This window comes from Odocoileus virginianus, chromosome 18 (genome assembly GCF_023699985.2).
Source record: "Odocoileus virginianus isolate 20LAN1187 ecotype Illinois chromosome 18, Ovbor_1.2, whole genome shotgun sequence".
Taxonomy (NCBI): domain Eukaryota; kingdom Metazoa; phylum Chordata; class Mammalia; order Artiodactyla; family Cervidae; genus Odocoileus; species Odocoileus virginianus.
In genome coordinates, this window is record NC_069691.1 from 33,877,746 (window position 1) to 33,900,878 (window position 23,133).

The window sequence follows — 23,133 nt, forward strand, 5'->3', positions numbered from 1 at the left end:
GCAGGGCTTAAAGGACATAGAACAGAGAGCTGTGAAGTCTTCCAACTTGGACTGTGAAATTACTCTTGACAGGAACAATGTAAGCCAGTACAGATTCCCAACCTGCTTAGATAAAAAGTAATTTGAACTCAAAAAGTCCTGTGAATGTCTACTGGCTGTGAGGCCCTAGTCTCATGATACCTAAGCATATGGGTCATCAGAGAGGATATAAATCCATTTTCTTAGGTGAGTATTCTGATACCTGTGGCAGGCATGCTAAATCAGCAATGTCCAGTAAAAATAAGATGCAAGCCACATGTGTAATTTGAATTTTCTAGTAGTCATATTTTTTTAAGTAGTCATATTAAAAAAGTAAAAAAGAAAGGTAAAATTGATTTCAATGATAATTTATTTAATCTGGTATATCCAAAATTTTAACCAATATTAAAAATCATTGGAAAATTTTACTTTTTTTCCTTATACTAAGTCTTGAAATTTGGTATGTTTTACACATACTGAACATACCCTTTTGGACTGTGCTTAGTTGCGCGCTCAGCCACTCAGTTGTGTCCAACTGTTTGTGACCCCGTGGACTGTAGCCCACCAGGCTCTTCTGTCCATGGGGATTCTCCAGGCAAGAATACTGGAATGGGTTGTCATTTCCTTCTCCGGGAGATCTTCCTAACCCAGGGATCGAACCCAGGTCTCTTGAGTCTCCTATGTTGACAGGTAGATTCTCTACCCTGAGCCAACTGGGAAGCCCCTCCTTTTGGACTAGCCACATGTTAAATTGCCAACATCTGTTGGGTTATAGAAAAAGTGAGAGAATTCCAGAAAAACATCTTCTGCTTCATTGACTACACTAAAGCCTTTGAATGTGTGGATCACAACAAACTGGAAAATTCTTAAAGAGATGGGGATGCCAGACCACATTACCTGTCTCCTGAGAAACCTGTAGGCAGGTTAAGAAGCAACAGATAGAACCAGACATGGAACAATGGACTGGTTCCAAATTGAGAAAGTCATATGTCAAGGCTATATACTATCACCCTGCTTGTTTAACTTATATGCAGTGTGCATCATGCGAAATGCCAGGCTGGATGAAGCATAAGTTGGAATGAAGATTGCCAGGAGAAATATCAATAAACTCAGATATGCAGATGATACCACCCTTGTGGAAGAAAGTGAAGAGAAACTAAAGAGCCTCCTGAGGAAGGTGAAGAAGAGAGTGAAAAGTTGGCTTAAAACTCAACATTCAAAAATCTAAGATCATGGCATCCAGTCCCATCACTTCATGGCAAATAGATGGGGAAACAATGGAAACAGTGAGAGACTTTATTTTCTTGGGCTCCAAAATCACTGCAGATGGTGACTTCAGCCATAAAATGAAAAGACACTTGCTTCTTGGAAGAAAAGCTATGACCAACATAGACAGCATATTAAAAATCAGAGACATTACTTTGCTGACAAAGGTCCATAGAGTCAAAACTGTGGGGGTTTTTCCAGTAGTCATATGTGGGTGTTAGAGTTGAACCATAAAGAAGGCTGAGCACCATGGAACTGATGCTTTTGAACTGTGGTGTTGGAGAAGACTCTGAAGAGTCCCTTGAACTGCAAGGAAATCAAACCAGTCAATTCTAAAGGAAATCAATCCTGAATATTCATTGGAAGGACTGATGCTGAAGCTCCAATACTTTGACCACCTGATGTAAAGAGCCGACTCATTCTAAAAGACCCTGATACTGGGAAAGATTGAAGGCAAAATGAGAAGGGGACAACAGGACCAGATGGCTGGATGGCATCACCGACTCAATGGACATGAGATTGACCAAGCTTCGGGAGATGGTGAAGGATAGGGAAGCCTGGCGTGCTACCGTCCATGGGATCACAAAGAGTCAGACACAACTGAGCGACTAAACAGCAACAACATGTCAGAGCTCAGCAGCCCAGTGTATCCAGTGGTTCAATAGTGGTCAGCACAGGACTAGGTAGTTCACCATTCAAACTCTGTATTCTACTTTGATATGTGTTTGACATTTTGTTTCTTGGTTAATGTATATTGACAGTTGCTTTTTTCAAGACAAATAGACTCTTGATTTTGGGTCAGGATATCTTTGATTTGATGTTCATTTTTTCTCTGCTTTCTGCAAATCCATTTTCTGACACTGTAGTGGAGAACTTCCCATGACATAAAACAGTAGGCATGCGGGATTGCTTGTGTCTCCTTCACAACCTTAGCAGAGTGGTGGTGACAGAAGACCTTTTTAGTTTGCACTGAAAGGTTATTCTGACCCTGATGTCATCATGCTGTACAAACTTCCAAGATGTGTAGATTAAAAGCAGTTGAAACTGAAAAATATCATGCCCCATTGAGATTTGGTTCTCTAAAGAAGTGCTTTTCTTATGAGTGCCTATACGTTCTAGGGTTCTCCACATGCCTGAAGTTGGGACATTAAGTCAGAGTCATTAAATGTCTATTCAGAACTTCTTAATAATAATTTCAAACCTCATCTGTGTAATGTTGCCTGTAGAAATAAAAGTTACCTCTATTAATTTTAAAATATCTGATTAATCCCTGGAAAGCTATTACATCAAATTATTGTATTTCTTCCCCATGGGCAGAAATTAGTCATCTCCTTCCAAAGATGCATAAATACAGTGATTATGCAGTAGAGCTGAAAATAAGTACATGTATTGTTTGGCAGGCATGCCTTCAAATGCTTGGCTGCAGTACACATTGAATTTGCTGTATTTTGTGGAGGACAGGACCCAAGTCATGTTCATCATTTTGTCTTTCAGGGCTCCTGGCATTGTGCCTGCTGTGTTGTTTGCCCTCAACATGTCTGTTGAATAAGTGCACAAATGAATATATCCATCTTCCACTTAAAGAATAAAGAGTCTGTACTGAGTCTCATAGCCAGAGTTTTAGCTTTTCTAAATCCTGACACTGAAAAATAATGAAAATGCATAAGGACAGATTACAAAAGATTACTTGGCACTGGCTATTTCCTCTTCGTGGAATGCCCCACCTGCCCCGTGTGTGACCCCTGTCTTCTTAGTCATCCTTCCTCCCTCAGCTTAAATATCTCTCCTCTAGAGGCATTCCCTGAGTCCCCTGTCTGAATCAGGTCCACTCCAGTGTCGTCATGACACCTTCACTTGAGGCCCCTCCACAAATCTCTCCAGTGGTTCCCCGTTGAAAATAACATGGAAAGATAACATAGACAACATAGAATAACATGATCCTCTAACCTCATGGTAGGTTAGAGGATCCGATGATCTGACTTCCTTTCCTGTAATCCTACCAGTTTCTGTTTAGTCCATCCATATCACCGTCCCCAGCCTTTGCACTGCTCCTCACACGCACTTAGCACCCTCATTCCTGGGATTGCGTCAGACCTCCTGCCTGAATCTCTTGTCTCCAGGTCTTCCCAAAGTCTTCACGCAGGTTTCTGCTCAGATATCACCTTATTTGTGTGGCTTTTCCAACCATCTTGTCTAAAACATTTTCATTCTCAGCCATTTTTCCCTGTTTTATTTTCTTTCAAGGCCCTTGTTACAATTTAAACTTTTACTCTATATTTACTTGGTAAGGTGTGACTTATCTCTGCAACTAAAATTCAGGTGGCCTGAGTGTAGGATTGTCGTTTGTATGTTGTAGTCAGAAAGCTGGTTCTTATTGTTTATTGTTCTTATCAAAATATTTACAAGTTTTCATTTGTTCAGTATCCTGACAACCTTCATTCTTACTCCCCTGTCTTACATTTCCCACATAGCAGCCAGTTCATTCCATTCCAGGTGTCAATCATGTCTGTGGTTTCTCCACTTGTTATCCTGCAGTGGCCTCCCATCGAGCTGAGAAGAGACTTCTTGGCTGTGGGGCCTTAGCTCTTGCTCTGCCCCTGGGCCTGGGTTGATGTCCACTCTTACTGATTCGTTGCCGTTCCTCAGCAGTGCTCTGCTCGTTCCTGCCTCAGGGCCTTTTTGCAGGAAGTTCCTCTGCCTGAAACACTCTTCTCCTGGCCCCTATTATCGCTGTTCTTTCTTGTCACTCCACCTCCCTATGCAGTCCTTCTCTGGCCACTCTATTTGAAATAGCCCTTCCTAATTACTCTCAGATACCCTTCTAATATTCTATCATGATTTTAAATTGTCCTCTATTTTACCTTTAAAAAAAATCCACTGATCACCCACATTTCTGTAGAATATAATCTCCATAAGAGTAAGGACTTTGTCCTGTTTATTATCCCTAATATACAAATAGTGCCCTCATTATTTATTGAATGAATGCTGTTTTTCTCTCCCAATGTACCATAAACTCATCAAAGACAGAAATATGTCTGTTTTTGCATGTATGTGTGTGTATAGATAGATAGGTAGGTAAATAATACCTAGCACCTAGCATAGTAGTGCTTATTAGGTGCTTAATTTGCTGAATGAGAGAATCAAATCATGTTAATTATATTGAAGCTTCATCTATAGGAGGAGCTAAACTTTCAGATGGAGTCATGGTCTGCAGACCTGAACAGCCTGGAATCAGAGCCTGTTACTCTGTATATATAATACCTACTTGGTTCCATGCACAGTTAATGCATTTCAGAGTTCACAGTTGCTTTAGAAAAAGTACAAAAGTGCATATAATCTCAAATTTAAGAGATTGAACATTATTTAAACTATTAAATAATAGGTGAAGCTATTGACTGCACATTCATATTTATATAGATACTAGTTGTTCCTATATTCAGATTAGAAAATTGAAGCTTCAAGAGAGATTAAATAATTTGTCCAAAGTCTTGCAGCAAAGGAGCCAGAATTCATATTCACATATGACTGTCTCCTTAGTCCATTTTGTCTTCATTGTCATATGCTACAAAATATGAAGCCGCATTCAGTCTTGCGGTGTGTGTAGAATACACTCTAGAAAACTGAAAGTGAAAGTCGCTCAGTTGTGTCTGACTGTTTGTAAGCCCATGGACTATACAGTCCATGGACTTCTCCAGGCCAGAATACTGGAGTAGGTAGCCTGTATCCTTCTCCAGGGGTTCTTTCCAAACCAGGGATTGAATCCAGATCTCCCACATTGCAGGTGGATTCTTTACCTTCTGAGCTACCTTCTGAAGCCCACACTTTAGAGTGGCCACTAATGATTTCATCCTTGGTAATCTCTTCTTTTTGAGTATAGGTGGGATCTTGATGACTTCCTTCTAACTAATAGAATATGGCAAACGTAATGGGGTTACCACTCACCACTCCCTTGATTAGGTTCCATTATATGGCGAAACTATGGGCTGTTACTCCCAAGATCACATTATATAAAACTTTCTTAGCAGACTAGAGTGAGACGGATCCTCTTGCTGGTCTTTGAGAAGCAAGCTGCCATGTTGTGACTGTCTTAGGAGGGGGCTGAGTGCCAGGGGTGGCCTCTAGGATCTAAGGGTAGCCACTGGCCAACAGCCAGTAAGAAGCCAGGGCCATCAGTCAAAACTACCACAGAGAAGTAAAATTTTATCAGCCACCTGAGGGAGCCAGGGAGCACTCATCCCTACTGATATTTCCTGATAAACAAGGCAGCCTGCCAATACTTTGAATTGAATGTCGCCTTGTGAGACCCTGAACAGAGGCCTCAGTTAAGTTGTGCCTGGATGTCTAACCTGCAGAAACTGTGAGGTCATAAATCTGTGGCTTGCAGTCACTAACTTTGTGGAATCTTGTTACACAGTGGAAAATTAATACAATATGGCTATTTGTTCCCCAGCCAGAGCTCCTATTTCAAGCGTATCACTGTCTGCTGGAATCAAAAGGCCATTTGACTTTATCATTTTTGGCTCTTTTACCTGGAAGCAGGGAGTGGATGGGGAAAACCTGGCAAATCTTTTCAGCTTAGCATGGCGTCCCCTGAACCCCTCAGGGAGTGTAGGACAAGTCCACTTGGTGCTGAGACTAAGATCTCTTTGAAGCATGTCACAGTGAAGAGCACTTGGCACAGTGCCTGGAACTTTGTAAGAGCTCAAGAAATGTCACTCTCCTCTTCCCAGTGGCCTGCCGCCCTGCCTCAGGGTATCTCAGGTGCTTACCCAGCAATTCCTCCACAGATAAGGCCTCCAGGGGAAAGTCCCACTGCAAGACCCTCCCCACAGCAATCTCTTAGTTCTGTCTGCTCTGAAAACCTGATGAAGCGGAGGCTCATGATGCTAGTCCACAAAGGGTTGTGTGCTTTTCAAATAGCAGGAACCATTCTCTGCTCCTGGGATGTAATTGCCTGCCTTCCCAGGGCACGCTGTGAGACCTCTGCTGGTACCTTCTAACACCCAGTGTGGAGGTGGGCGATATTTGCTGTCCCATCTCATGGGTTCTTAGGGATGCTGACTGCATAGCACAGCTCTGTCTTAAAACATCTCCCTGCTGCTTCCCACTCTGCAGGGGCAAACCAAGAGCTTTGCTACCATGGAAAGAAGTGTTTTATAAATACTATTATTTGGGTTGAGAGTGGCATGCTTCCCTGGTACAGCTGCGTATTTGTATAAATCAGTAGAAAAAACATACTCTTTCCTTTCCTCAATATCTTCTAACACTTAACTCCAAAAAAAACTGCAAATGTTTGAAGATATTTGCCTAAGTCCTAATTACCATATAAATCTTTTGCCCCTTTAATAATTGTTAGTGTGCAAGACTGGGGAACACATTGCTCATGGGGCAGGGAGCATCAGAGGGTTCATCTCAGACATGCAGATATACTGAGATTTCATCTGGAAAAATTAAGCCATTATACACAGTCATCACAGGTTGCTAACGTGAAATATATGCTAAAGTGTTACTTATTACTTACATTTCATTGCAAGTATTAAGTCCCAAATCTAACTTAGTGTGATTTGGAGATTGATGTTCATATTCCAATTGTAATCTCTCTAAAAGACTTTACAAATGTAGTTGATATAATTCAGACTTAATTTTTTGTTCCAACTAAAGATATCATTGAGCTTTGATAAATAATAAGGAGGTAAATAGATTTTTAGCTCTTGGTGGACCTTTTCATGCAGTGGTCATCATCTGCGTTTTCCCCCCACCCAAAGTGGGGAAAGGGAACAGAGGAACGAACACTGAGCTGAGTGCCTGCTCTGATTACATGTAGCACCTCCTTTCACCATCACTGCACTTCTGTCAGTAAGTATTAGTATCTTTCGCTTTACCCAGCCATGGTGAGGGTGAGGTCAGCCCGCTCTTCTCGGAAGAGCTGCGGTCTGAACCCTGTCCCTGTATTCCTTTTACAACACGTGTCCTTGCACTAATTAGTAGGCAGTGATATAGATTTCATCACAGGAAAATGCAGGTTCAATTTTTTTATCTTCCAAAAGAGGCTGTATTTGCACATCTAAATATATCACTTTGGTTCTCTTAATTTTACCAGTGTTCATTCACAATATCTGTTGTATTTAGTAATTAATTTCCATAATAAAATTTATTAACTTTCTACAATACGGGAGAGTAAATAACCTTAAGACCCATACACATAGACCAGATCATTAGGAAAGAGTCTGGCTATTGTCTTCATTCTTGTAGAAACAAAAACAGAGTAAAGACGGGGTTAAAAATAGAACAAAGGTAAAATCTTTATGTTGGAGGTCTAAAGTAAGACTTACTGGTTTTGATCTCAGCAATGGTTTTGCAAAGGACGAGTTTCTTTGGTTTTGAAATTTTACATTAAGGCTCTGTGTACACTGGGATAGATACCACGTACTTATTTACAAGTGACCTGTTTCACTTATCCTAGTGGATTCGAGGGCATGTAAAAGAGTTTGTTAGATCTGAAAGGCATTACAAAAATCAGGTAATCCAGTCTTCTCAGGTTCAAGGTAAGGAAGCAGAGGTCCAAAGTTTAGGTTGCTCATCCAAGGTCACGCAGGTGGAGAGATCTCCAGTCTCTTCACTCTGGGGCACTGCTCATCTTACTTCCAGAATCACAGCAGGTATCACACTCCCTCACCTCTGCATTTTCAAACACCTAACAAGTGTAAATATAGCTGGAGCTCTGCATCTTGCTGCTGACATGTCTTAATTTGACCTATTTTAATGAAGAAGTAATAGAGCAGCCAGAGTCGGAGTGGCATTATGGGAGGACATTCGGCTTTAGAGACACAGCTAGGGTTCGGTTTTTCCTCAGCTTCTTGTTGCTTTGTGTCCTTGGGCGAATGCATCATTTCTTTCTGCTTCTTTTTCCTTATCTGGAAAATGAGAGAAGCCAGCGCTGTCTCTCATGTTTGGGGGAGGATTAAAGAGATTTTGTATGTGAATTACACATAGTAGATATTACTGAAGTGATAGTTATGGGATGAAATGTCATCATGATCTTCAGTTATTCAAAGATATTTCAGGGATTTTTCTAAATTTTCGGAACAGATGGTAGCATTTATGAAGACTAGTACAAATCATTAAGCATTTGTCTGATAAAACTCTCTGCTCTTTGAGGCAGCTTGATTTGTTTTCTGTAATGTAGGTAGAGATGAGAAAGGAAGTCAGTCCTTTAAAGAAGTGAAAGGCTTCCAGAAAATTTATTCCCTGATGGATGCTAAATCCACTAGGTTTCCCCTCTCAGTCAGAAGACAAGGATGTGGCTTGGAATTTTGTGGCCCATCTTCTGCCTGAGTGTGTCAGCTGCCTTCATCCACACTAGCCAGGGTGGGGGTGGCTTTTCTTCCCTGTTGTGACAGACACCCTGTCAATATGTTTTCTCATCTGGAATATCCCAGTTGAAGAGAGAGAGAAGCTACTCTTGAGAGCATTCTACAGCAGTTTAAAGCAGGTTGTACTTTTTATGATTTATGAAAGGTTTCTTTGTAAACGCTCCTGACATGATCATTTGGTGGGAGGAGAAAGATGAGGTGCAGACTCTGCCCTCATCCCTGTCCCCTGCAGTGAACACTCATGTTCACCACCCTGCTTGCCTTCAGCCCCTTACCTCTGCTTACATTTGTGTGGGGACTCTTCATTCCCCTCCTTTTCCAAAGAGACTGCTTATTCCCAGAGCTACAGAAATCCTACTTGCTGTAAACCTTGATTTTGAATCCTAGTTGGTTTAGTTCAGTTCAGTAGCTCAGTCCTAGATAATGAAACTAAAAAAAAAACACCCGACATCAGGACTCTCTCTTTTTTTTTCCTTCTAGGTAAAAGAGCACTCCATCTTCTGCCATCTCTTTCTTTGGGACCAAACCCCTTTAGAACACACCACATTTTCTTGTCCTCACAAGCTTGGGGTCCACTTGTCCTGACATTCCACGAAACCTTTCTAGAAAAGCAATCTCTGCAAGGTTTAATATCTGTCAGAACCTCAGTGCTCACTCATATGAGTGTGCTGCATGCTGTTTCAGAGCTGTAAAAGGAAAACTCCTGTGTTTTCTCTATAGTCTGCCTGCAGACACTTCTGACACTAGATGTGTATGTGTATGTTTCTTCCCCACACCAGCCAATTCTCTGACTACCCGGGACCGGACAGTTCGACTCAGTTCCGACACTGTCCATCTGGAGCTGGCATCAGATAAGCTAAGGACTCAGTCCTCCCATGAGGCCCCCATTTCAGTTGCCAGTCCCAAGCTTCTGACCACCTCTGTGGGCTTGCTAATTTGCTAGAATGACTCCTGGAACTCAGAAAAATACTTGTTTAATGTTTACCCATTTATTATAAAGGATGCAACTGAGGAACAGCCAAATGGAGGAGATGGATAGGGTCAGTGTAGGGAAGAAGCTTCAGTAATTGTGAGAAAATTAGACTGTTTGAAGTCACCCAGTTTATGATAGCTTTGTTATAAAAGCCCTCATAAAATAATACCAACAGTGATAAGATACATCTTTCAGGTTGCTCCAAAGACTCTGCAGCACTCACTGGGCAGGGGTCTTCCTGAGCTCAACCACACAATTTGTCTTATGTGACTTGATAAGGCATCCCCTGGCATAGTGGTCATTCAGTTCAGTTGCTTAGTCGTGTCTGACTCTTTGCAACCCTGTGGACTGCAGCATGCCAGGCTTCCCTGTCCATCACCAACTCCCAGAGCCTACTCAAACTCATGTCCATCACGTTGGTGATGACATCCAATCTCATCCTCTGTCGTCTCCTCCTCCTCCTGCCTTCAGTCTTTCCTAGCATCAGGGTCTTTTTCAATGAGGTGGTTCTTCACATCAGGTGGCCAAAGGATTGGAGCTTCAGGTGCAGTATCAGTACTTGCAATGAATATTCAGGACTGATTTCCTTTAGGATTGACTGATTTGATGTCCTTGCCATCCAAGGGACTCTCAAGAGTCTTTTCCAGCACCACAGTTCAAAATCATCAATTCTTCGGCTGTCAGCTTTCTTTATAGTCCAACTCTCACATCCATACATGACTACTGGAAAAACCATAGCTTTGACTAGATGGGCCTTTGTTGGTACAGTAATGTCTCTGCTGTTTAATATGCTGTCTAGGTTGGTCATAGCTTTTCTCCTAAAGAACAAGCGTCCTTTAATTTCATGGCTGCAGTCACCATCTGCAGTGATTTTGGAGCCCAATTAGGAGAATATTAAAGGAGTAAGCGCAGCATGCCAGGAGGGCCGTGTCATGATTTGCTTCAGTGATGGTTCTCTCAGCAGTTTAGAAAGCAGTTGGGGGTTATTTCTGGATCCTCAAAGGAGTCTCAATTCTGTCTATAGGAGAACTTTGGCAGATTTTCCTGTCCCCCTGAGTCTCTACATTCTCACCTTGTGCATGCAGCTCAGTCCTGACTCCACAATGGGAACGATGCGGTGAGACCCACAGGCTGGCGATGGTTGTGAAGATTAAGTTTAAATTGTTTATTAGTTAAAGCTCCCGGTTGATGGTGACTCTAATTAAAGCTACCTACCAAATATATTTGGTATTCTCACCTACCAAATATAAAACCAGATGAAAAAGAAAACTTGTAGAATTTTGTTTAATATTGATTTGAGGGGAATTTTCTTCCCCTTCTCTCTTTTATCTAATGGCCTAGCCTTCAAGATTCCAGGTGTTTCCTTCTTTATTATGACTGAATAATATTCCATGTTATGAATGTATGTATACATACCAAAAAAATTGTATGATCTTACATGTGAAATCTAAAGAAACCAGACTCATAAAAACAGAGATCAGATTGTTGTCAGAGGTTGGAGGTGGAAAAAAAGTATTAGTCACTCAGTCATGTCCAACACTTTAGCAACCCCACGACTGTAGCCTGCCAGGCTCCTCTATCCATGGGATTCTCAAGTCAAGAATACTGGAGTGGGTTGCTATTCCCTTCTCCAGGGGATCTTCCTGACCCAGGGATTTAACCTGGCCAAGGTACAAACTTTTGGTTATAAGTAAGTCCTAAGGATGTAATGTATAGCTTGATAACCATAGTTAACAGTATTACATGATTTGAATTCTGTATTTCAATACCATATTTAAAGTTGCTAAGAGAGTAGAGTGTCCTTAAAGTTCTTGTAAGAAGAAAAAATTTGTAACTGTGTGAGGATACATATTCCTGTAGTGATCATTTCATACGCATATATCAAATTATTATGTTGTATACCTTGAACCTATTCAGCGTTATAGGCCAACTATATCTCAGTAAAACTGGAAAAGAAAAAAAAAAGATTCCAGGTATTTCAGATAATCTACCATCTTTTGGGCTTAAGTGAAGTTGCTCAGTTGTGTCCAACTCTTTGGGACCGCATGAACTGTAGCCTACCAGGTTGCTCCGCCCATGGGATTTTCCAGGCAAGAATACTGGAGTGGATTGCCATTTCCTTCTCCAGGAGATCTTCCCAACCCAGGGACTGAACCTGGGTCTCCTGCATTGTAGGCAGACGCTTTACCATCTGAGCCACCAGGGAAGTCAAACTGTACGTTGCCTTCTCTGAGGTTGATCCTTGATCCTTTTGGGCTTAAGACCCATGTATTTAGCTGTATGTTTAGTCCAATCTTGTGGATATTCTGCTAGACTTTGTATTTGCTGAAATTGAAGCACCTCTATACATCTTCCCCCAAGTCTCCCCAAAATCATGTCAAATTTTTGTCATCCCCTAGCCAGGTATTCAGTCTAGAGATAGGAATGCAGTGTATTCTCAAACCTGGAGTATGTTAGAATCACCTAAGGAATTTTAAAAAGTATAGATGGTTAGACCAATTATTCAGACATCTGGGAGTAGGACACAGACATCAAGGTTTTTTTTTTTTTTTTCCCCTGCGCTTTTTATTGATCTATAATATAAGAAAGTATATTGCTCAGATCCTGAGTGTATGGCCCAGTGAATTATTGCAAACTGATACCGTCATGTAAAGGTACCTAGTCTAAGCAGCTGCACACTGCTGGCCTCCCACGAGTGCCCGTCCGGATGTGAGCTGACCTGACTTCTAATGCCAGACAGTTCTTTCAGTTTTAGAGCGTTGCTTAAATGGAGTCATGGAGCATATACTCTGCAGATCTGGCTACTTCTGCTCAACTTTATATTTGTCTTTGCTGTATATAGGTGTAGTTCTTTCATTCTCTTTGCTGTTCCTTTGTGAGAATAGAGCACAGTTTGTTTATCTGTTTTCTCACTGATACGCATTTGGGTGTTCCTATTTTCTGGCTATTTTGAATAGCCCATTTTTTTTTTCCATTTATTTTTGTTAGTTGGAGGCTAATTACTTTACAGCATTGCAGTGGTTTTTGTCATACATTGAAATGAATTAGCCATGGATTTACATGTATTCCCCATCCCTGGTCCCCCCTCCCACCTCCCTCTCCACCCGATCCCTCTGGGTCTTCCCAGTGCACCAGGCCCGAGCACTTGTCTCATGCACCCAACCTGGGCTGGTGATCCGTTTCACCCTAGATAATATACATGTTTCGATGTGAATAGCCCATTTTTGTACATGTCCCTTACACACATTTCTGATGGATATATGCCTATAGGTAGAATTGCCGGGGCATAGGGTGTCTTTTCAGCTTTTGCAGTTAGATATTGCTAAGTTGTTTTCCAAAATGTTCTCCCAATTCTTACTCCCATCAGCAAAACTTAAGAGTTCGGTTGTTCTACATCCTCTGAACACTTGATATTTTTTTAGTTTTTTCTTTTTTTCTGCTTTCACTATTACTGTGGGTATGTTTCAATGTGGTTTTATTTGCATTGCCAGAATAATGAAGTTGAGCCCCTTTCACATGCTTGTTAGATATTTGAATATCTTCTTTTGTGAATTGTCTGTTCGAACTTCTTGCCCATTTAAAAAACTGCATTATCTTTTTCTTAATGATTTATAGGAGTTTTTTTCCTTTTAATGTCTTGGATACAAGTCCTATTTTGAATATGCGTATTGTGAGTATCTTAACACATTTTTTTTGGTTGCCTTTTAATTCTTCATGATGATTTCTTTTGGATAGTAGTACTCAATTTTAACATAGTCCAATTTAGAAATACTTTTCTTTATGACAGTGTTTTTGTGTCCTGTTTTAAGACATCTTTGTGTACTCTACAGGTCAGGGATGTGTTCTCCTGTATCATTTTCTAAAGGCTGTACTGTGTTGGTGTCCATAATTAGATCTGCAATCCACGTAGAATTAATTTTACGTATAGTGTAAGGGGGAGTTAAGAGTCAATTTTTTTTCTTATGGAATCTAGTTGACCCGGTACCTCCTTTGACGGAATCACTAGTTTAAAAACCTCCTCAGGCAGTTCTAACGGGCAGCCATCTTTGCCCTGACCCCAGCCTAAATGCCCCTCATCTCCCTCTTCACCCTGGATCAGTCACCCTCCTAACGGCAGCCATCTTCGCCCTGACACCAGCCTAAATGCCCCTCGTCTCCCTCTTCACCCTGAATCAGTCACCCTCCTAACGGGCAGCCATCTTCTCCCTGACACCAGCCTAAATGCCCCTCGTCTCCCTCTTCACCCTGGATCAGTCACCCTCCTAACGGGCAGCCATCTTCGCCCTGACCCCAGCCTAAATGCCCCTCGTCTCCCTCTTCACCCTGAATCAGCCACCCTCCTAACGGGCAGCCATCTTCGCCCTGACACCAGCCTAAATGCCCCTCGTCTCCCTCTTCACCCTGAATCAGTCACCCTCCTAACGGGCAGCCATCTTCGCCCTGACACCGGCCTAAATGCCCCTCGTCTCCCTCTTCACCCTGAATCAGCCACCCTCCTAACGGGCAGCCATCTTCGCCCTGACACCAGCCTAATCACCCTGAATCAGCCACCCTCCTAACGGGCAGCCATCTTCGCCCTGACACCAGCCTAAATGCCCCTCGTCTCCCTCTTCACCCTGAATCAGCCACCCGGTCCTGCTAGTGCTGCTCACCACCAGACTCTGAAGTGCATTTCTCTTCTTCCCTCCGTTTCCTTAGGACTCACCTGGTAAATTACAGTGTTCTCATGGCTCTCCCAGCTTCCAGTGGCGTCCCATCTGGGGAAGACCCCTTCCCACATCCCTCTTTTCCTACAATGATGATGGGAATCTTTTCCCCCAAATCTAAACTTAATTTAATTTGAATTAAAGCCCTTTTGAATGTTTAGATGTTAAATAACTCTCTGTCAGCAACCTTCAATAGGAGAATCTCAGCTCCTTAGCTTGCAATTCAGGGCCCTTCACTACCTGGTTCCTACTGACCTTGTTCTCTTTGACCTTGCACCTCAGCCACAGACACTTTGGAGTTTCCAGATGTGCCAGGTATTTCCATATGCCTTTGCTCACACTCCTCAGATGCCTAGAGCGCCTATTCCCACCCCACTGCCTTTACAGCTCAGTCCTCCAGAAACCCAGCTGGAGTGTCACCTGTTTCCCAAGCCTTCCTGGCCTTAGTCTTCTAGCAGAGTTCATTGCTCTATTCCGTGATGTGAATACGTTGTAACTTCACTTACTGTATGCCCTGAATCTGCCTCGGATCACAGTGAGTAGAGCGTGCTCTCACTCTCCAACCAGACAATAAGCTCATTGAGGACAGAGACTGGACCTTATTTCTCTTAGAGTCTCTCTGTCATAGTCCTGTTCAGACAATAAATGTTTTGTTCATTTAATTAGTGAAAAAAAAAATCTTTAGAAAGCTGATTTTTAGGAAATACCTCTTCAATCAGGGCTTCCCTGATAGCTCAGTTGGTAAAGAATCTGTCTGCATTGCAGGAGACCCTGGTTTGATTCCTGGGTCAGGAAGATCCCCTGGAGAAGAGAAAGGCTACCCACTCCAGTATTCTGGCCTGGAGAATTCCATGGGGTCGCAAAGAGTCGGACACGGCTGAGCGAGTTTCGTTTTCACTTCACTCAGGGGGTACAAATTCATAATTTTTCTGTAATGGGGGATACATAATTGTTTCCAGTTCCCCTATGTATTGATTTTTATTAATCTTTTTTTACCCCCTTAGGCTTATACTTTAGCATAGGAGCCCTCTTTTGTTGGAAAAACGGAGAGCCTCTGTCTTGATTTCAGGAGATTGTATGATCAGCTCCTTACCATTTTCCCATAAAGCAGCATTTCATGGTGTAGTTGAGAGATGACTTGCTTCCTGAGACCCGGTTTTAATAATAAAAGCGAATAGGAAATGAGGTCCCACCCTTCTTCACTTTAAAGAATGGAGTCAGGAGACATGAAAAGACCCAGCAGTCTCGGAAATCTTAAAATCTGGTTGTATACAAGGGAAACATCAGCCAGATTGCCATCAGCATGACCTGCTCTCCGAAATCATCCTTTCAGATCTCAGAGTTTCTGTGTAGTTAGATCTTATCAGCAGACTTTCACTCTGTTCAGAGCACAATAGGAGACTGTTGTGCTTTTGAACAGGGAAGTCTTTTCTAAGGATTAGAAAAAAATGATGTATACAGAAAATGATATAAAAAGTCAGAATTTTTAAATAAAATCAGTCAGCCCACAGTTAATAAGTAAGCACCTGCTGTATGTTTGGCTCTGTGCTAGAATCAGTAGAATGTAATTTCTCAGCTTGTAGCAGCAGACAGACATGCAGAAGAGAGAGAAATAAAGTATTGTGTGAGCTATCAGTGTATGTACAGGGCATGGAAGAGATATAAAATGAGGGAAGGATCACGTCTACTCAGGGCCAGCAGGGGTAGAGGGTAGTTGGGAAAGACTGTAGAAGAGGTGTGCCTGGTGTTGTGTTGAGCAAGTAGAGAGGGAAGGTCATTCCAAGAAGAGGGACAGTCCTAGCAACTTAAGAAAACTGCTGAAGTTTCCTGTGTCTGAAGGCTTTCTTGGAGATTTCTTCTATATAAGAAGAGTCACCTTATATAGAGAACTTGGAAAAGTTTTAGTAATTATCCAACTGTCTCCTTTTTTTTCACCTTTTTATCAGTGAAGAACCTGAGAGGTAAAGTGACTCACACAAAATCCCACAGGGAACTTACTGGCATGTCTGATATTCATAAAAATAGGCAACATTTATTGAATATTTATCATGTATCAACATTGTGACATACAATATATCATCTAATCTTTACATCATCCTAACCCAATAAGGGGGAAGTACTGTTTTACCGATGAGTAAAATGAGGCCCAAATCATCCGGCAAGAAATATAGCCAGGATTTGGACTCAGACAATCTGACTTCAAAGTCTATGTCTTAATTCCATCTTATTAAACCAGCTGTCCTTTCTGGTGTTCTTCCCACTTCAGTTCAGTTCAGTTCGGTTGCTCAGTCGTGTCCGACTCTTTGCAACCCCATGAACCGCAGCACACCAGGCCTCCCAGTCCATCACCAACTCCCGGAGTTAACCCAAACTCATGTCCATTGAGTCGGTGATGCCATCTGTCACCCCCTTCTCCTCCTGCTCTCAATCTTTCCCAGCATCACGGTCTTTTCAAATGAGTCAGCTCTTCGCATGAGGTGGCCAAAGTACTGGAGTTTCAGCTTCAGCATCAGTCCTTCCAATGAACACCCAGGACTGATCTCCTTTAGGATGGACTGGTTGGATCTCCTTGCAGTCCAAGGGACTCTCAAGAGTCTTCTCCAACACCACAGTTCAAAAGCATCAATTCTTTGGCACTCAGCTTTCTTTATAGTCCAACTCTCACATCCATACATGACTACTGGAAAAGTTCTTCCCACTATTAGCAGCTAAACTCCCACCTACAGCTGTTTTCTTTTATGTCTGTCCTGAAAACAGAGTTGCAGAATTGAGATATTTATGGTCATTTTTATTGACTTATTTTCAGGGCTCTATCAAGGATAGATCATAAATTTTTATTAGTTTAGATATTAGACCATCAGCCACTGCATTGGTCAGAATTCAGTAAGGGAAGCAAAGCCATAGTGGATACTATGGACTAAGAGATTTATTAAAGGAACTAGAGTTTATATAGTTGTAGAAAGAGCTGGGTAAGTAAAGATCAAAAAAGTGGGGTTAAGGATCAGAGAAAGTTCACTGACCAGCCCTGACCAGTAAACAAACTTCTGGGGATCTGGAGGGTGGGCAGGCCCAGCTCTGAAAGTGGCACTGCAAAGGGCAGCTGGTGTGGAAGGAAAGCTGTGGAAGCTGGTTGGCTCTTTAAGGTCACCCCCTCTGTGAGTTGGCAGCACAATCTTGTGGTGGGCCTGGGGGCACTCTTGGTCACTAGAATCAACATTCGAGAAGAAGAGCTGGGCACAGAGCAATGACCTCGAGGGCACACTGGAACCTGGGTTCATCCTGGGCTCGAGTGTACGGCTGCCGCTTCACTTCTGCCTCCCAGATCTCGTTCGGCCTCACTCTGGAGCAGCTCTCACTTGGAAACATGCAGGGAAGGGGCTCTGGGAAATACAGTTTCCCCTACAATCAGGTTGGTGGTGGGACACTCCACACACACACACACACCCCTAGAAAGAGAACATGGAAGGTAGAGAGGGGTGCCTTCACCTATGGTGTGTGTGTGTGCTAGTTACTCTTTCGGCTGTTTATCACTGAACCCTGATAACTGCTTTCAGAAAGAATTGATGCTCAGGGATACATATCTAGCAAGACTTGAAGCCTGGATTTTTTTCCCTTTCTTTGAGTGAGCCAAAACTAATGCGTATTTTAATGTCCTATGCTGCTTTTCATGAGAGACAAGATCTAATGGTTTGTTTTTCTGTTCATTTGAATTAATAGATGAATTTTTTAAAATTTAGATTTAGCAGTAGTTCTGGGTTTTCCACATTCCAGTTAGTTAGCATGCTAGTTACTTAGGAGAGACCAAGCAGTGACTCACAGGGACACCACTTTTAGGCCAGAGGAGAATAAGTCCATCTGGCTGCATGACGAGAGCTTCTGTTTCACTCTCAGCAGAGCTTTGGCTTCCCTTCGGCTGTGCCCAGAATTAAAAAGCACGTCAAGGGATGCTGCAGATGATGCTTTAGAGTCAGGAGCTGATTTGATCGAGCTTTGGCTGCCCCTGTTTCTCTTCCTGAAAAGATAATCTGGATTTTTGAGGACAAAAGAGAAACTGCCTTCCCCACCCCCTTTCTTAGCAGAAGACAAAGCAGTAGAAGCCCTCTGGGGGATGCATCAGCCTTTTTTGATCACCCTGATGTCACTTCTTGCTGTTTCAGTTAACCCGATGCCTTTCCTTCCAGAAATCACCTACAGGTGGACTCACTGAGACCTTGCCTCTGATGGTTTTTTTCTTGATGGCATTTCACCTGTTAATCCTCATGAGCTTCTCTCCTCCTAGCCAATTTGCTTTGCACCACTGAATATAGTTTTCAGTAGAACTTTTTAGTGGAAAGACCCATGAGGTTAGAGCAGTGCCCGGACTATGAAGATACTGTGAGTATTGTTTATCCAGTTCCACGACTACACTAGGTCTCCTGCTGGAAAAGGAAGTGGGAACTATGTTAAATTTAGTTCTTCATAATGGAAGTAATATATGCTAATATTATTAAAATATAAAATAATTTTTTAAAGCTTTTAGAAATAAGTTTAGTTCTTTTTGGCTGTTCTGGGTCTTCATTTCTGTGCACAGGCTTTCTCTATTTTGAGAGCAGCCATCTGCTTATGAAAACCACTGCCATGATCATCTATGAATTTCCAAGATAGTCTGTTTATGCATTTATTCTTTTTCAGCAGTTAGGGTTACACATCTACTGAGTGTAAGCTTTACACTAATCCTGTCTAGGAGATATGCAGAGCAACATACCAGTATCCTGCTCTCATGGGCCATGGGAGAAGTTGCTTTTTGGAAGCTATTTCTGTAATAAACTTAGTGGGGGCAACTTGAACTAGAATAGTGAAGGTGGGAGAGTAAAGATGGGAGCCTAGTTACAGAGATGGTAATGATTTGAAAGAAAAACTAAAGGTATGGCAAACATAAAGATAATATGAAGAAAAGGATTTAGGTCCCTCTAGAAAATAAGAGAAAGGTGCCTAGGAGCAGATCCAACTTGGTGATGCTATCTAGACTGAGATTATTGGAATTTTAGTGTCTTCAATTTGTAACTTCCTCTCTGTTTCTTAAAGTACTGCTTTTAAAAATAACTTAAAAACACTTATGTTAACACTTAAAAATGGTTAATTTAGTGCTCACTTTGGTAGCATATGTACTAAAATTGGAACAACACAGAAAAGATTAGCATGGCCCCTATGCAAGGATGACACACAAATTTGTGAAGCAAAAAAAGGAAAAAGTTAATTTAGAGATCTGATGATGTTTTTCAAGAACACAGAAGCTTACTAATCCAAGAGTCTTAAAAATACTTAATAGTTGTGAATAAATTTAAAAGCCCATTTCTCCAAATATATGAATCACTAGGTAAATATTTTAATTTGAAGAAATAGATAAACTAATAGAACATGGTTTTCTTCCCCCTTCGCATGAAAATGTAGAACATATTTAAGATGTTCTTAAGTACTTAGTGGAAGAATAAAGTTCTTCACAATTGAACAACATTCAAAATGATGAATCTGGAAATCAGCCACAGTATATTTAACTATTACAATTACTTCAGGTAATTACTTACCAGAAGACAGCTCTCGGCAGAACCAAGATATAAGCACAAATCAGTAACCAGCTTTCCTAAAAGGAATAAATCTTTAGAGTGTAAAATGGTCAAAACAGGATTTCAAAGGATTAACCACCATGTGTGGTTTCATTACCCTGTTTGTTTGATCTCCATTTATCTTCTTTCCTTCTGTTCACTTGCTCCCTCTTACTGTCTGACGTCTGCTTAGTTCAGTTTTATTTGTGCTGCTGTTATTCCTTCTCTGTGTTCCCCTGATACCTTGTGTGTAGTGCATTTATCATATTTGCTGCCACTGTTATGTATCTGATGCCTCACTATACTATGAGTATGTTGTCAGGGACTCTGTCTTTCCTGGATTTCAAATATGGCTTATTGTAGAAAAATCTTTGAATATAAGATCTGATGATATTAATCCCCCCAAAAATGTGTCTTCATATGACATTTTCAATTTTTAAAACTATGTTGATACACTTTTATATGAGGAGTAAAGAAAATTTGAATTTTATATTCTTATATTTTTCCAGCCAGATACCACCAGGCTTTGCATATTGCTATTAGCAGGACTAACAGCTAATCAAAATGTGACTCAAAGTTTAAAGATGCTTCTCTTCCAAAACCTTCTTTGCAGGGCCCACCCATACAAACTAGGGTGTTGATATATTTTGTGACTTGCTGTAATATCCCTGCATGACACTTAGTATGTACACTTTACTCTCATTGCTTTTAAAATAGATACTACCTTGTAAGCTTTGTTAAGGTAGAGACCTTAGGTGTCTTGTTCATTAGAATATCCTTGGCTCAGGCTTAGAAGGGGATACTCTTGTAATAATTCTCCTTGTCTCCAGATTTAACCTTTGAAGCCCAAAGTTTAAATAAAACCCTATTTGAACCTAATGTTTAAGATGAAATGTCAGCCACTAAATACTGAAGTGTATGCATTATCTGGGATTCTGTAAGGGGTTGCCATGCAGATGGAATCCTACATTAATATACAGTCCCAACTCTGATAATGAACCTGGGAAACCATAGCATCAAGTTAATCAATGGGTCTAACAGTGTCCTAATAAAGCTGTTTCTTCAATGAAAACTGAAGTTACCTTCTAGGCATCTTCTCCTATAAAAATAAAAGCAAAAAAAATTGAAATGCTGTCTTTGTGGCACATAACTCATTTTCCGAAGCAGTTATGTTCAAGTGAAGTTCTTAAGTATTTTTAATGAACACAATATTTCTGTTCTTCATGGGTCTGCTTACTGTCAGAATCTTAGTAAAGAAGTGATTTTGCAAATAGTTCTATTTCATACATGGTCTAAGTGAAACATTGGAGGCAGGAGGAGAAGGGGACGACAGAGGATGAGATGGCTGGATGGCATCACCCGACTTGATGGACATGAGTTTGAGTAAACTCTAGGAGTTGGTGTGCTGCAATTCATGGGGTCGCAGAGAGTCGGACACAACTGAGCGACTGAACTGAACTGAGCTGAAGTGAAACATGGCAGAAGGCCCATGTTGCAAGAATTAGCAATGAATTTCTTACTTCAGTCCATAGGCTCCTAGAATTGAAATATTAAAGTAGAGTCCTAGAACTTAGAGGTCACATAATCCCATGGTTTTTAGGTGCTTTCCCAGGTCCACAGAAGAACTGCATGGCCACAGCAGTGAGGAGAGGACGTGGGAAGATGGGCAGGAGGACACAAAGGTGGGACCTTCGCCTGGAGAGCTTCGCCTTTCCTGTTAAGTTCCTCATGAGATTCTGAAAGAAAGGGAGAGTTTAGTGATGAAAAGGGCATGCTTGTGTTTTATCTGTGGACCAACCTGCACATATTATAGATGAAGACATGGTGAAGGTACAATTTTCAGTAGCTGAACTGGTTTAGAGTCTGCTCAAGGCCTGATTCTCTACCCAGCCCTGTTTTTCCTACATCACACTTCCTACTTTGAAAGTCTCTTATTTCTTTGCCTGCAGCTTCCAGAGCCAAACTCAGCATGATCAACACCATGTCAAAAATCCGCGGCCAGGAGAAAGGGCCAGGTTACCCCCAGGCAGAGGCACTGCTGGCAGAGGCCATGCTCAAGTTTGGAAGAGAGCTTGGAGATGACTGCAACTTTGGTAACGTGTGCTTCCTCACATTTTCCGTTTTCATTTGTCCTGGGGATCTTAGCGCCACTGAAAAAACACCCTGCAGGAAATAATTAAGACCATTTTATATTTTGATTCTCAGTTTTGGGTCTTGTACACATGGGCCCCATATTTGTTTTCAGAGTTGTTTTGTCATTTTTAGTGTCATTTGTCTTAGAAATTTTATCCATTTTCTTTCTCCCTCACGAGATCCCATCATTACCATAGCTGGTAGACACAGCCAGATGCCTGGATATCTACCACTGTGTGTGTCTGGTGGTGATTGAGCGTTGGGGCAGAGGGAACTGTCACACTCAGCATGGGTCAACACCCCACTCCACAAGCTTTTTCTTAGCTTCTGCTCACCTGTATAGGGTACCTAATGTGACACCCCCTACTGAATTCCTTTACCTCGCTCTCCTTGGACCCTCAGCTGCCATACTAACCACCTTCTGTTTTTACTCCTTCACAGTGTGAGGTCACAATAAATGACTGTCCTTCCTGATTGAGCCCTGCTCTCCCTTCCAAGTTTTTGCTGAATACATTGACCTTAAACAGATCTCCTCTAGGGGAGAGCGAGTGCTTGGGACTTCCCTGGCCGTCCAGTGGTTAAGAATTCAGTGCTTCCACTGCAGGGGTCGTGGGTTTGATCCCTGATCAGGGAACTAAGGTCCCACGCTCCACGCAGTGTGGCCAAAAATAAATAAATAGATAAAAATAAAGAAGGCACTAGTGGTAAAGAACCCACCTGCCAATGCAGGAGATGTAAGAGACATGGGTTTGATCCCTGGGTCAGGAAGATCCCCTGAGGAGGGCATGGCAACCCACTCCAGTATTCTTTCCAGGAGAATCCCAAAGACATAGGAGCCTGGCAGGCTACAGTCCATGGGGTTACAAAGAGTTGGACACAACTGAAGTGACTTAACATGCACACACACAAGTACTTATGGAGGGCTTCCCAGGTGGCGCTAGTGGTAAAGAACCCACCTGCCAATGCAGGAGACATAAGACCTGAGCTTGATCCCTGGGTCAGGAAGATCCCCTGAAGGAGGGCATGGCAACCCACTCTGGTATTCTTGCCTGGAAAATCCCATGGACAGTGGAGTCTGGCAG

The 23,133-nt window shown here is 41.9% G+C and overlaps 1 protein-coding gene and 1 non-coding gene across 4 annotated transcripts in view; both read left to right on the plus strand.

Annotated features, from left to right (window-relative positions):
* Positions 1-23,133, plus strand: part of SH3GL2 (SH3 domain containing GRB2 like 2, endophilin A1) — a 215,118-nt gene that overhangs the window by 180,248 nt on the left and 11,737 nt on the right. The window contains exons 1-2 of one of the 3 annotated variants that reach the window (XM_020898816.2): positions 14,191-14,338; positions 21,868-22,011. In XM_020898816.2, coding sequence (XP_020754475.1) covers positions 21,888-22,011 — 124 coding nt within the window. In that variant the 5' untranslated portion in view covers positions 14,191-14,338; positions 21,868-21,887. Of the gene's footprint in view, positions 1-14,190; positions 14,339-14,847; positions 14,872-21,867; positions 22,012-23,133 lie in introns of those variants that run through there. The other 2 variants (XM_020898815.2, XM_070480551.1) reach the window with 2 other exon arrangements.
* Positions 19,460-19,566, plus strand: LOC139039564 (U6 spliceosomal RNA). The gene has a single exon (XR_011492905.1). It is a non-coding gene; the product is annotated as a U6 spliceosomal RNA (small nuclear RNA).